This window comes from Eptatretus burgeri, chromosome 4 (genome assembly GCF_056783735.1).
Source record: "Eptatretus burgeri isolate ZD-2024b chromosome 4, Ebu_testis_v1, whole genome shotgun sequence".
In the NCBI taxonomy this organism is placed as follows: Eukaryota; Metazoa; Chordata; class Myxini; order Myxiniformes; family Myxinidae; genus Eptatretus; species Eptatretus burgeri.
The window spans coordinates 13447895-13463762 of NC_140964.1; the positions used below are offsets into that span (position 1 = coordinate 13447895).

A 15868-nucleotide genomic window follows, 5' to 3' on the forward strand; every position below is an offset into this window, starting at 1 on the left:
GACAGAAAGAGAAAGAAACGATGGGCCAGTGGGAGGGGTCGCTGGTAGAGTGAGGGGTCAATGGGAGGGGTCGCTGGTAGAGTGAGGGGTCGATGGGAGGGGTCGCTGGTAGAGTGAGGGGTCGATGGGAGAGTGGGAAGTGGGAGGGGTCGATGGGAAAGTGGGAAGTGTCGATGGGAGGGAGGATGAAAGACGTGTCAAAGGGAGGGAGAAGAGAGAGAGGGGTCGATGGGAGGGAGGAGAGAAAATGAGTCATTTGGAGGGAGGAAATAAAGAGGGGTTGATGGGAGGGAGGCAATAAAGAGGAGTCGATGGGAGGGAGGAAATAAAGAGGGGTCAATTGCAGGGAGGAAATATAGAGGGGCCAAAGTAAGTGATTGGAGAAAAGGGGTCGATGGCAGGGAGGGAATAAAAATGGGTCGAGGGGAGCAACAGAGGTATGTATATATATATATATATATATATATATATATATATATATATATATATATACACACACACACACACATCATATATACGTCGGTGTCTGTGGGGTGGAGATGATAGTGGGAGGAGGTGAGAGGGCGAGAACAGTGTGGGCCAGGAGAGGGAGGAGGGAGAGAATTTAGTGGGAGGAGAGAAGGATCGTTGGGAGGAGAGAGAGGAAGGAGAGCTGGGACGGTGGGAAAAGAGGGGAGAGAGAGAGAGCGAGAGAGCGAGAGAGAGGTGCCAGTGGGGGGAGACCATATGGGGGTGAGAGGCTGCTGGATGTAGTGTGATAATGGACCACAAGACGTCCTGACACCATGAACGTCTCCCGGACCAGCGAGGATGGGGTTTCCGACCAGGAGGCTTTTTACAAGTGTGGTGAGTACGTGCCCTGCCGGGGCCGGTGCGGAAGGTGTCTTTGCAAGTTTGCACGCTGCGCGGGTTTTCAATGATCCACGTTCCATGCTTTACGTAGCGTGCTTCTTCGCGTCATTATTGGTTACAAGGACCAAATGAAAGATTTGTATGAAACTCTTTTGGATACATCATACATGGGGAAGCTGGTTCACCCTCTTGGCCCTGGACACAATGGGAGCTTCGCCTTGTGGACCATCACGGTGTGAATGATTTGTTTTCACCTGATTGGAATTTATTCCATTTCATGTTCCACCGTTATATTTAAGAAAGGAAGCTGCTTCCTGCTGATTCTCGCCAACCATCCAGAAACACGTGCTCACTGATGGTGATCCCCCTTGGCGAGCTAACCATCAAAAAGGAGAATGTAACGTTCGCCTGTAACGACCTATCCTGTAGGGGGCTGAAGTCAGAGGCAGGATCTGCTTTGTCAGCCAGCACAAATCTCGAGGAGCTCTTTATGCTCTTTAATATGCAATTGTCCTGTCCACCTCACCAGATCCGATGTCCATGTGGACCATAGACTCGATGGTTGTGTGTGTGCAGTCACCTGCCTATTGTTACAGAGATCCTGTTGGTCAGAATGCACTTACCAGTAACCATTATGGCATGTCGTTCCTGATCCCACATTGTTGAAGGGGGTCTCATCCGTCACACTCGATAATATCATCATATTCATCATCCTTTTGCAATCTCTTGACAAAGGTTGTGCTGGATGGTTTGCCATTGCCTTCCAAGCAGTCAGTCAAGGCAGTAATGTGGAATTCGTTGAAGGTGTCGGTGATGTTGCCTACTCTTCCCGAAAGAGACTATGGGATTTTTGACGTCCGTGGACGTGCTGGCATATGCATCCTCCAGTTTAACGTCCTTTTGGTGGACAGTGCACACATTGATGCATCACCCTGCCTTGCGAAAACACCTTGGTGACAGTTTATTATTGGGTGAACATTTGAACCCAGGCTTGATGGTTCAAAGGTGAATTTGCAGAGTCGTAGACCTCTTTAGCTATCCTGCCAACCCTCCATACTCGATATACCAAGCTCATTCATATCACAAAGTCACAAGAGAATGTTTTCTTGTTAGCAGGGGATAACAGATATATATATATATATATATATATATATATATATATATATATATATATATATATATATATATATATATATATATATATATATATATATTATGGACCACCATTTACAATGTGAACTGACAAGCTCACCCATTGGATCTTTTGAGCTGCGGAATGGGTTGTGGTGCGTTCAATGTGGACGCACGCTCGCCATGGTGTATAGTGGAGGTGTGGAAGCATGCACCGGTGTTGGTACATGGGAAGCGGGCATGTTGAGGTTTCAAGTATCAGAAATGAACTGTTGATGTTAAATGCCATGGCTTCGTACATTCTGAAAACCTGTTTCTCTGCTGTTGTGTAATTATCTGTTTTATTTTTTATTTTTATTTCACCTCCTTCTTTTCGGACAGGATTTGCATTCTTAATTGTCAACAGCTTGTGGGGTCCAGCTGGCCATTCAGCTACCAGCTGAGTCACCTGCCGGTTCTAATTACAGGCAAATAGGAGCTCATCAGACCCCTAGGTTGGACCATCGAAGGTACCGGTACAAGCAATTGGCAAACCTTGTTCCCGGGTATGTTTCAAACAGCATCATGTTTGAAGGTGACCGAGGTCAACCATAAGCGTGTTTTGAGACTGACGCCTATGGTATGGCTGTAGGATGATGGCAAACATTGAGAGAGCACATAATATTATAAATTGTGTGCCGGAAAAGGATACCCTCGCCTATGTCGGAAGTCCTTGTGTTTTGGAATTTCAAGTGGGAGGAATGTTTCCTGCTCTTGCTTTCCTTGTGTGGTGAGATCCATGCCACTTGTTTCTATCTCTTTGCTGACTCGAACGTATGTCCCCTCTCGCTTCCTCGGTGCATTCAATCACTTTGGAGCGTTTGTTTGTTGTCATGTTTACAATAAATAGTTCATACATGGCTTTTTCATCTCCACAAGCACAAAACATCTTTCTGATTGTTTCGGTTTCCATGGAGCGAGAGCCGGAATCGAATCTTTTTGCTGCGAGATGGTTTATTTTTGCGTGAAGCGCTTGAGGATTGAATTGGTGATAAAAATCGGAGCTGGAATTGCTGGCAGGATGTGGTCGGGAAAAATGTCCCTTGGACCGACGTGATAAATATCAGATTGTGGAAAAATAACTCCACGTTAATAATGTCATCGTTCACAATAATTGGAGCAATTTATGTCTTGTAATACGGATAAATAAAAAGGTGTGTTGTCATGACTTCAACAAAATCACAGCACCGACATGGACGGAGGGGTGGTATGGGAGGACGAAAATTAAACTCGTCATCATAATTACTAATTACTTTAAATTTTCCATCACTAACTTCCTTTCAGCCTTCATAAGCATCTATCACTGTATTCCTTTGTGTACCCCAGACCATAATGTGGATGGTGAGGGGTTTTTTAACCATCACACAGATCCTGTAATGTGTTGTTGTCCTGGTCCATGACTGGTCTTTTGGTCTGTTCGACAGCATTGGTGAAACACTTTTGATGCTCAAATCTATCCACGTGAACTTATGATGTCTTGAGAGGTTCTGAATTGGTCGAGAAGTTTATTCTTGTGGCACAAATGCTTTTAAAGTTGTCAAATCTGTACACGGTCTTCTTTGTTCAGATGCATCACAAGGCTGCAGGGTAGCTTCATTGGCTGAGGATGCAGCTGTTCCACTGATGCAATGTCCTCTGCTGGGCTTTAGGGCAGGAACTTGTAATTTGTTCGGGGTGCCGGCAATAGCTCACCTTCTCTTCACAAATGACACCCTGGATCTTTAACATACACCAACGAATGCTGGCAGATGGAATTCCCGTTTAATGTCCATCCGAGGGACGGCACACACATTGATGAATCGCACTGCAAGTGAAACACCGGTCAGGATTTGAACCCAGGAGAGACAGCATCGAGGCGAATGTGCTTACATCGAGGCCATCCTGTCAGCCCAATGTACATCGTATAATTGTTATTTTTCATGACTTACCAGGTGACATGATTACATTTTGTGACCACCTTTTCTTTACAGAAAATGTCTTGCTGACGATTTCAAATAAATGATTGTTCAATCTCACTCTTCCCCTCCATGGGCTTCAGGCAGGTGGTGCACTGCCATTTCATGTCGTCCCCCATCCTTACCCATGATTTTATTTCCACCCACATCAACCCTACCTAACCCAGGTTGCTGAGTTTCCTCCCCTCCTCGTGTTCCTCTTTTCCCGTCTGTTCATTCCCTTGCTTGTTGTGCTTCACTGGAGCTCCACTATCAGTCCGTTGCCCTTTTTTCCTCCACCACCTCCCTCTTCCATGAGCCTCAATGTTGTGAGTATTGCAGCTGATCAGTGATGCGGCTTCATGTAGCAGTTTCGTATTTATGCTTGAACGGTACATGTACAAGTTCTGATTCTGAAAACCATACTCTGTTAGCAGAGCATCCGTGCTGCCAAAAGCAGTTTCTTGGTAAGGCTTTTGCTGGGTGGTTTGCCGTTGCCATCTCAGTTTGGGCAATAATTTGTAATTTGTTCATGTGCTGGCGATGGCTCACCTGGGATCTTTAACGTCTGCCAACTAATGCCGGCAAATGAGACACCCATTTTAATATCCATCCGAGGAACAGCATACACAATGATGAATCACCCTGCCTGTGAAATACCAGGATGATAGTTTTTGCTGGGTCGAGATTCAAACCTCGGCGAGACAGCTTCGAGGTGAGTGTGCGTACCTCTAGGCTTCTTGCCAGCCCCATGTAAAAAATATCCTCTCCTATAATAACTTATCTAACGTGTCATCCCCTTGTTAAAAAAAAATCCTGTATATTCCAAATGTTTTGGTTGGCTTCTTGTTTTTCTTCACTTTGGTATTCCTATCTGAGTGCTTAGCTCATGGTGTTGCGATCCCCAGTACATATTCGGGACAACTCTTTTGAAATTTCTGGCCTTCTAATGTCCTTGTTCTGGACGTGATGTATTCAACCCTTCGATGAGTCTTAGAACCCATGCGTTAACAAAGCAAATCCTTGAGCCATTGTTTGAAGAATAATGAAGTGCAAGGGTACCTGATTGGCTGATTTCACTTGTGTGAAGTTTTATGTCCTGGGATTAGATTTCTCTAGCATAAAATCAGCATGCATCCGTAACAACACTCGTGACACTTTGATTGGTACTTATTTTTTAATGTTTATTCCATATCATATGTTTCCACGTTTGTTGCCAACCCACCTAATCGAAGCCTGATTCGTTAGCATCCTTGTTTACTAGCGGGGTATGCTTACACATTGCAAGCAATAACGAACCGTGCTTCCCCATTGTCTCAGGTCGCTCATCTGCACTGCATTTGATTTTTCAATTATTTATATTTCCATTTACGGATGCTTCCTGATGGTTCTGTGATTCCCCCCTCCCCCACCCCGTGCTTCCCCATTGTCTCGGATCACTCACCTGCATTTATATTTTTCATTAATTTATTTTCATTTATTTATATTTTCATTTACAGACGCTTTCCAACAGTTCTGCGATTTTTTTTTTTTTCCCCGGTGTATCGGCTTCGACGTCCATCATTGCCCAAAATGACATGCTTCCCCATTGTCTCAGGTCGCTCACCTGCATTTTTTTCATTGATTTGTATTTTCATTTATGGATGCTTTCTGACGGTTCTGTAATTTTTGTTCCTGGTGCATCAGCTTTGATATCAGTCGGTATGTGAAATTTCACCTTTCTACGTTACCCAGAAGATACCAGTCTTTAATATCAGTCAATGGGTCGGTGAATCAGTGGTTTGAATGAGAGATAGATATATATATATATATATATATATATATATATATATATATATATATATATATATATATATATATATGTTCGATATATAATGCACAGATAAATGATAACTTGTATACCTGAATATGACCTCCATTGTTTGCTCAAAATTCTCCCCAAGTTGATCAAAGGGCACGTGGATTCTCTCCAAAGAGCAAATTTGGTTCATCAAGATTAGCCGATGACAACGAGTTGCAATTGCTCATGGCTGGGAACAACGGGATGCTCTGTCTTGCGTCTTGTGACATTGGTGCTTACCACATGTATCGGCCAACTGTTAAACTCTTATTAAGCTCTAAACCTGGACTAGCAGCCACCTGTGAGATGCAGAAAATATAAATACTCTTGCCAGTTTTATTGAGCTCGTTGCTCATAGATAAAAATGCATTGACACCTCTCTGCTAGGGCTGTAAATAGGAATCTTGAGCTTATATTCTCGGCTTTAAACCACGTTGGCTGTCATGCTCAGCTTGTTGACTTTTCTTGTTTGCTATAGACTTGCACATCGTTCCTTTGAGTACATAGTTTTGACAATACCAAGACCAAATCCCCATTTTAAGTGTGGCAAGTCGTATGAGGTGTTTAATATTTGCTCAAATACTCTTGGTTTATTCCCATGTGTTGGGAGCCGTGAATCCTAGAATTGGATCGGGAGGGAAACACCATGTCAGATCTTATTTAAAAGGTATCCTCAATGAGACCAAAATCTGCAGGATGCTGAGGACCATCGAAGAGACCAAGGAATTGAAAGGCACCGTGTCACACCCGTGAACAGCATGGTTGGCACTGCAGCAAAAATTGTTCAGCACTTTCGGGAGGAGTCATTGGTACGTCGAAAAATAGAAAATGGTAGTGCTTGGTCTGGATTGTGGAGATGAACATACTTTCAGAGGCAAAAAATGAATGTGTTTATTGGAGGCAAAGTTTAGAACAATATATTTTAGAGGTCAGTATCACATTTGACATTCATGTTCCTTTGAGCAGGCCAGTTCTCGATTGGAATGGTACATTTTATTTCTTGCAAAGAGAATTGGGATTGGACTTGAGACCCATCAATGAGTTCCGTTCTGTACCAGTTTGGTGGAGAATAAATTGCTTGAGAACTTTTCAAGTTTTTTGATGACTGAGGGTTTGGATAATTTCTGCATTGTTTCTGCTGTGCTCAGATAATTCTTGATAGGTGTCGTCACCATCTGCTTGAGCACCAGCGTCCAGGGCAGTCAGGCTTTACACCAAAGAGGTCGACGATTGACCGTATCCTTGCTCTTCGGGTCCTGGCCGAATGCAGACGAGTTTCGGCAGAGGCTGCTTGCAGCCTATGTTGATTTCTGAAAAGTGTTTGATTCAGTGAATCGGGATGCCCTCTGGAGGATTCTTAGTCTTCGTGGGGTGCCACCAAAACTGATCGATCTTAAGTCTGAACTCTACTCTGGTTCTGAGAGTGCTGTGAGATGTGGTGGTTCCAGCTCTGACTTATTTCCAGTTGTTACTGGAGTTTCTCAGGGCTGTGTACTGGCCCCCACATTTTTCAGCACTTGTATGGACTGGATTCTGTGGAGGATGTCGGAGATATCAAGCTGCGGTGCATCGTTTGGGAATGTCAAGATCTCTGACGTTGATTTCGCAGACGATGCAGTCATCTTTGCGGAGACTCTAGATATCATTTTGGGGGCCCTTGAGGTGCTGAATGAGGAGTCAGAGCTGCTGAGATTATGGGCTTCCTGGGCCAAAACTAAGATCCAGGCTTTCAATGACATCTGAGGTCATGGAGAGATTCACTTACCTTGGCAGTGATATTCATGTCTCTGCTGGCTGTGAGTCAGAGGTAAATAGATGTCTGGGTCTGGCCTGGGGAGTCATGGATTCACTGGGTCATGGAGTCTGGTGCTGTCGGTACCTGTGCAGGAGGACGAAAGTCCGAGTCTTCAGGTCCTTGGTGCTTCCAGTCTTGCTCTGCGAGCTGTCTGAGAGGTCATGACAGTCTGGGTCATGATCTTATGTCATGGCTTCTGTTGGCTGGGCTCTATGAAGGACTACCCATCAATTTAAGCATTGTGGAGGATGAAGTTTGTCCTTTTACAGTTATTTGAGGTACTCTACAAATTCTGGTGGATGCTTTTCAAAACTACATCACCATTCATTTTGATCTGTGTGGTTTACCAACTTCCAAATTATTTGACTTGACAATTATCAGGCTGAACCTATTCCGTGAGAATCTTCAACATAAACCGAGGTTGTTTTGCAAGAATTAGCTGCACATTGTTTGGGTATTTGGAGTGGAAGCCATGCAAGATGGTTATTGAGCAATGTGGAAAAGTTGGAGCACTTGCTTACAAAACATTTAAGAATGGAGTGCCCCAATGGATATACGCTGTGCTGTCATCGAGTCCAACGCTGTGCTACCTAAGCGGTTTTAATTGGGCAGTCATTGGTGAATCTCTCTGTGATCTCACTGCATTTGGCAAGCATATACTTGTGGTCCAGTGTGCACCAAGTGTCTGCAAGCCTGCAAAGCACTTGTGATGCTGTCTTGTCGTTGCTTGTGTTTGAGGCATCCTTTGATGCCCAGTCCAAAGTTTGTTCCACATTTGTTCCAGGCTTTTATGCCTTTTTGACACTAAGATGTTGCAGCGATAGAATTTGTTGTTGCTTATGGTGGTGTTGGGCCAGGAGGTGGTTGTTGCCTTCACAAAGTGGAATGGAGTAGTGGTGCCTAAATTAAGCTCAACATAAATGCTGAGCTGCATTTAAATTACGAGAAATTCTATTGATTTTTGCATCTTGTTGACAACAATAAACCTATAATTAATGCCTTGAATGTTTCTATTGCTGTTTTATTTATTGATGAGCAAGTTTACCAAACCTGAAAACCACAATAGATTAACATGCCTTTTGGGTTATTTTGATGTTTTTGACAGGATAAGCTGAACATACATATATATATATATATATATATATATATATATATATATATATATATATATATATATATATATATATATATATATATATATATATATATATATATATATATACATGTATGCATATATTAGCTGAAGTACCAAGCATTGCCTGGGGAAATTCAATGCAATATGTATTGAAATATTTCCTGGATGACAAATTGGGGAATGTTGGTCTTCCAGTTTTATATGACTTACAGTACCAATCTTGGGCATTGCAAAATACACTTGCACTTGTATCAAAATGTTTCACCTTCTAAGGGTGCTCAACATGCTGCCCTGGAGGCTACTTGTCTTGCATGTTGATCCTCAACTCGAGCCAGTGTCTGCTTTGTAGTCCCAGATGACCTTCAGGCTGCTTGTCTTGCACATAGATCCACAACCTGAGCGTGTATTTGTGCTGTAGTCTCAGCTGATCTGGGGCTGCTTGTCTTGCACGTTGACCCTCTACCCAAGCCTGTGTGTGCTCTGTCGTCTCAGCTGACCTGGAGGTTGCATATTTTGCATGTTGAGCCTCAAGCCAAGCCCGTGTCTACTCTTAAGTCTCAAGTTACGTGTAGCCTGCCATTCTCTTTGCATCTGATTTGTTTCTACCCATCAGAGGTCACTTTTTGTGGCATTTGACAGAACTTATAATTCAAGCAAGCGGGGTTAACATATTTCTTCACAGAAGTGTTCCCCTTGGGAGTTTCAGAAGTGCTCTGGCAAGCTTATTGCCGTGCAAATCTTCCTGACTCAGTGGATTAAAGTATAAAAAAAAACAAAAACAAAGCAACAGATGGATCATACAGAGTCAGGGAAGAATGGAGATAGGGGAGAAACGTACCAAGGTACGTAATATAAAAAACCTGTGTAATGCAATCTTTTTAACAAGAAAAAGAGCAATCAGAGATTGTAGACCCTCGCCAGGGCTTGTTTTGTGTGGTGTTTGTGTAGTTTTGTGTGGCATTTGTGTCATGGTGTGTTAAGTAATTAACTAGAACGGGCACTCAGTGGAGCGCATAGCTTCGCCAACGCTACATTTTGTCATCCCCCCCAGAAACCGTTGATTGTGAGGGTATTTAATCCCATACAACATCTGCCATCTCATATGTGTTATGATGGCTTAAAAACATTACATTTCCTGTCATATCGTATATCACAAAATTGGGCATTGAATTCACATTTTGGCATTGGTTGCATGCAAATTGGATAAAAATCGACCGCACTATTCCAAAATTACGATTTTGACCTTTTCATGACCTTGACCTTTGTCCTCTTAATTTTGTAATTGGTATGAGAGTGTGGGGAACAGAACAGTCAACATTTTGGTGTTGGTTTCATGCAAATCGGATAAGAATTGACCGTGTTATGACGAAAACCGCACATTTTGCAATGTCGTGACCCCCCCTGACCTTTGACTCCCAACCGCTAATAAGGGTTATTACGTAATTGTGTCATGTCACATATCAAAAGATTGGGCATTGAATTCTGAACATTTTGGCATTAGTTGCATGCAAATTGGATACAAATTGACCGCGCTATGGTAAAAAGACGATTTTGACCTTTTCATTACCTTGACCTTTGACCCGATCGCTCCCAAAATCTAATCAAATGGTCCTCGGGTAATAACCAATCATACCACCACATTTGCTGCGATTCGGTTCAATACTTTTGGAGTTATGCGAATAACAAACAAACAAATAAATAAATAAATACACAGCGATCAAAACATAACCTTCGCATCAAAGTTTGCGAAGGTAATAAGAGATAATTAGAGCTGCCACTTTATAACTGCCGGCAGTGAGGACCGGGTATCAAGACGTCCCGCTTTGATACAATCCCACATTGATTGGAAATCTGACCCTGACCCGTGACCTTTTAAAATTTTTATTATTCAAATGGATTCAAAATGGGATTAAAAATAAATTAAATTCAAATCAAATGGAAGACCAAATCGGTACAGTCCTGCATTGGAGTAATCAGAAGGAACCTGAAAAAGAAAAGATGAAGTCATCAGGAGGAACCTGGATAGGATTCACATTTCAGCTGCTGCTCCTCTACCCTCAAACCCATCCAGGCACAGCCAAGTGAGCCTTATTAAAAAAATATATAAATAAATAAAAACAAAAAAGAATCCCACATCAAAAAAATTCTGGCTGTATATATATATATATATATATATATATATATATATATATATATATATATATATATATATATATATATATATATGTATTTTTTTTTGGCCCTGTGCATAATTTTTAGAAATCAGGCCTGTGGTTGACCTTTTGACCACAAAAATAAAGGGTGGTTCAATTCATTGTCCTGATATGCAAACGTTGTTCAAATTTTAAGTCAATCGGATGAAAATTGAGGATTTTAGAAACAATTTTAGAAATTCGGTCGATGTTGATGTTTTGGCCTATGTTGACCCTTTGGCCAATATTGACCTCAAATATAATCAGTGGTTGAATTTACTGACGTGATATGCAAATGCTCTAAAATTTGAAGTTCATCGGATTATAATTGAGGATTTTAGAAATTCGGCCGATGTTGACCTTTTGGCGGAAGTAGACTTTCAAAATAATTAGTGTTTGAATTCTGTGACCTGAAATATAAATTCTCTTCAAATTTCAAGTCATTCAGATGAAAATTGAGAATTTTAGAAATCTCACCTTAGTTGTTGACCTCTGGCCTATGTTGACCTTTTGACCTCAAAAACAATACGCTTCTTCCATATGATAAACTCTACCTTGTGGTAGAGTTTCGTGAAGATTGGTTTAAAATTGTGACCTGTTGGTGACCAAACAAAGAAGAAGAAGAAGAAGAAGATGTCCTGCAGAGCACAATACTTGCAAAATCCATCAAAGTTGACCTCAAAAATAATTGGTGGTTCAATTCAACGACCAAATATGCAACTCCTTTTCAAAGTTCAAGTCAATCAGATGAAAATTGACAATTTCAGAAATTCGGCCTATGTTGACCGGTTGGCCAATGTTGACCTAAAAATAATTGGTGGTTGAATTCAGTGACCTGAAATATAAATCCTCTCCAAATTTTAAGTCAATGGAATGAAAATTAAGAATTTTTGAAATGTTAGAAATTTTTTTTTTAGAAAAAAAAAATAACAACTTTAGTTGTTGACCTTGGACCGATGTTGACTTTGTAGTCTGTTTTGACCTCAAAAATAATTGGTAGTTGAATTTAGTGACCTGAATTATAAATCTTATTCAAATTTCAAGTCAATTGGATAATGATTTAGGATTTTAGAAATACCACCTGAGTTGTTGACCTTCGGCCTATGTTGACCTCAAAAATAATTGGCTGGTTGAATTATTGATCGGAAATATAAAGTGTCTTCAAATTGAGTCAATCAGATGAAAATTGAAGATTTTAGAAGTCTCACCTAAGTTGTTGACATTTGGCCTATATTGATTTGGTGTTCGACTTTGACATCAAAAATAATTTGCTACTTGAATTCAGTGACCTGAATTGTCAATCGGATGAAAATTGAGGATTTTAAAAATCTCACCAAAGTTGCTGACCTTTGGCCTATGTTGACCTTTTGTTCGATGTTGACCTCAAAAATAATTGGCTCGTTGAATTCAGTGACCTGAATTATAAATACTCTGCAAATTTCAAGTCAATCAGTTGAATATTGAGGATTTTAGAAATCTCACCGAAGTTGCTGACCTTTGTACTATGTTGACCTTTTGACCTCAAAAACAGCAGGCTTCTTGCATAAAATGAACTCTACCGTGTGGTGAAGTTTTGTGAAGATCGGTTTGGAATTGTGACCTGTAGGCGATAAACAGACAGACAGACAAAAATCCCAGAATAACAAAACCGACTCACCAATAAACTTGCAAATCGATTTTGCAATTAACAAACAGACAAATAAATAGATCCAAATGTAATACCCTCTCCTCTCCATAATGTCACTTCCAGGGTGGGGAAGCGAGGCAGTGTATTGGCACAAAACCTGATCGAGACCTGAACACCAATAAACTGTTTTTTATCTTGGGGTCAACTTTTTTATCCAACCATAACCCTCGACCTTCTTCTGGATGAAAGAAGAGGCCATACAAAGTTTGGTTGCCCTGGTTCCTGCAGGGTCCGAAAGCATAAACGAACAAACATAAAAACAAACTTTCCTCTTTCTACTCGGATATGAGATATCTTCTTCTTTTTGCATATGACAGCCGAGCTGCCGGGGTAGCTATCATTTCTTGGAAGTGCGACTGTGTCGCTGATGTGGTGCCCCTCTACCAGTACACACTGGTACTCATTTTGCCAACCTTGGAAGGATGACAAGCTGAGTCAACCCCCTGGTGTATTAATGCAGCAGCCAACAGGGCTTGAACTCAGGACCCTCGGATCACAAGCCACCACCCTAACCACTAAACCAACACCAGGCTCCTATATGAGATATACACAGTGCCCATAGAAAGTCTTTCCCCCCTTTCAAAATTCTAACATTTTGCTGCTTTATAGCCTGGAATTAAATTGCATTCAATTGACTTTTTCCACCTTTATTTATACATCTTAACCCACAACTTCCAACTGAAAAACAAATTCTACAAATTTTAGAAAATTAATCAAGAATTCAAAACCAGAATATCTTGGTTGGATAAGTATCCACTCCCCCCCGAGTTAACACTTGGCGGAAGCACCTTTGAGAGCAATGACAGCTGTGATTCTGTTGGGATCGGTCTCTTCTAAGTTTGCACACCTTGATTGGACAATATTTGCTCATTCTTCTGTACAAAACTGTTCAAGCTCAGTTAAGTTCCATGCGGAGCGTTGATGGACTGCAATCTTCAAGTTATGTCACAGATTTTAGATTGGATTTAGGTCGGGTGCTCTGATTGGACCACTCGAGGACGTTTATCTTTTTGTTCATTCGCCACTCCATTGTAGCTTTGGCAGTGTGCTTTGGGTCGTTGTCATGCTGAAAGGTGAACTCCCATCCCATTTCAGCTTTCTTGTAGAGGGCAGCAGGTTTTCCTCTGGATTTTTCTGGATTTTGCTCCATCCATTTTCGCTGCATTCCTGACAAGTGCCCCAGTCCCTGCTGATACGAAACATCCCCGTAACATGATGCTGCCACCACCATCCTTCACAGTAGGGATGGTGTCCTTTGGGTGATGTTCTGTGTTGGGTATGTGCCAAATGTAACATTTTGCATTTCGGCCAAAAAGTTCTATCTTGGTTTCATCAGCCCACAAAACGTTTTGCACATGGCTTCAGAATCTCCGGAGTGGATTTTTTGCATACCTCAAACAGGACTCAAGGTGGGCTTTTTGGAGTAATGACTTCCTTCTTGCCACCACACTGTACAGGCCAGACTTGTGGAGTTCTTGGGATATTGTTGTCACATGCACACAGTGACCAGTCTTTGCTCTAAAGGCATGTTGGATGAAAGCTCTTTCAAAGTTGCCATTGGCCTCTTGATGGTCTCCCTGATCAGTCTCCTCCTTGCTTTATCATCCACTTTGGAGGGACAGCCTGTTCTCGGCAGGGTCTTAGTAGCACCATATGCCTTCCACTTCTTAATGATTGTCTTGGCTGTGCTCCGAGGGATATTCAAGGCCTTTGAAATATTTTTCTACCCATCTCCTAATCTGGACTTTTCCACAACTTTGTCCTGGAGGTCTTTTGAAAGCTCCTTGGTGCTCATGGTTGAGTCTTTGCTGTGAAATGCACTACCCAGAAGAGGAAACATACAGGAATCGCTAATTTTATTCTGAAATAATCAGTCACTGCAATTTAACACAGGTGGAGGCCAATTAATCTGGTGTGTGATTTTGAACGTGATTGGTTATACACCTGCTAATTTACGATTGCGATTATAATGGGTGTGGACACTTGTCCAACCAAGATATTCTAGTTTTGTATTTTTAATTAATTTTCTGAAATTTGTAGAATTTGTTTTTCACTTGGAAGTTGTGGGTTACGATGTGTGAAGAAAAGTGGGAAAAGTCTGATTTAATGTCATTTAATTCCAGGGGAAAGGCAACAAAAGGTGCAAAATTTGAAAGGAGGTGTGGACTTTCGATCGGCGCTGTTTGATCATGCACCATGTTCTATACAGAATGTTGGTGCTGTCGAAGCCGTTTCTATGGCTGGGGTTGCAATACAGGATGGGTCGCCACTTCGACACTGGACATCAATGGTAGGAATTAGGAATTTGGCCAGGGTGCCAGCGACATCTCACCTCCTCTTCGGGAAGGACTTTAAAACATTCACCAACTCATCCTGGCAGATGGAACACCCAGTTTAACATCCATCCGAGGGACGGCTCACACATCGATGAATCACCCTGCCTGTGAAACACTGGGATGACATTTTACACCTGGGCTATGAACCCAAGCAAGACAACTTGGAGGTGAGTGTCCACATATATGTGAGAGGTGGTGTGTAATTGTTTTTGTTTCATGTCACTTTGATCACACTGAACTTCATGTCTTTGAAAGTGTGATGCCAGAATTACTGAAGCTCGGCATTTGCTAGTTACGCATCATCAAAGCTCAGTCCCTTTTGCGCCAATGAGGGGAGCACCATTTTGTTTGTTCGCAAGCCAGTCATCTGTGCGGGATCGTGTCATGTTTTTAGATTTTGCTAGTCACCTGTACTGTAACCCTAACTGGTTGTGTCTTGTCATCTGGATATGCTATTGGGGGTCAGTTTTATATTAATTGAGTCTATGCACACAATTTTGGATTCCTGGCCATGTGTTGTTCAATTGACGATTATTGTTGTTGTTGTTGTCTGGTCCATTCCAGTTGCCTGGTTCAAATCTGGAGAGTTGCCTGAATGCAACTGCAACAGTCAACCTATTTGAAGCTCCCTGCCAAATCACGTGTCTAAAAGCCACAATACCGTGCAGATTGCCAGAGTGCCGAATCAGTTCAGCGCTCCACTAATTAGCACCACCATCTTGTATCTAATTAAGCTGAGTGAGCCTGAGATACATGGCACTGTCTTTACATGTGGTTTCAACCGCAGCAGGCAATTATTCCCCCAATGGGCTTTTCGTCATCACCAAAGGAGGGACCACAATAACCTGAATTCACTCTGAGACCAGGTATATTGAACAACAATGAAAATAGTCTTGAAGAGGGAAACAAAAGGAACCAATGACCATA

General features: G+C 41.9%; 1 protein-coding gene across 1 annotated transcript in view; it reads left to right on the forward strand.

The window, feature by feature from the left end:
• Nucleotides 1-624: 624 nt before the first annotated feature.
• LOC147027501 (triple functional domain protein-like) overlaps nt 625-15868 on the forward strand; it is a gene marked incomplete at its 3' end in the record, with an annotated part of 489834 nt that continues 474590 nt past the window's right edge. The window contains exon 1 of the mRNA XM_085876518.1: nt 625-846. Within this exon, the coding sequence (XP_085732644.1) occupies nt 786-846 (61 nt within the window). The remainder of the gene's footprint in view (nt 847-15868) is intronic.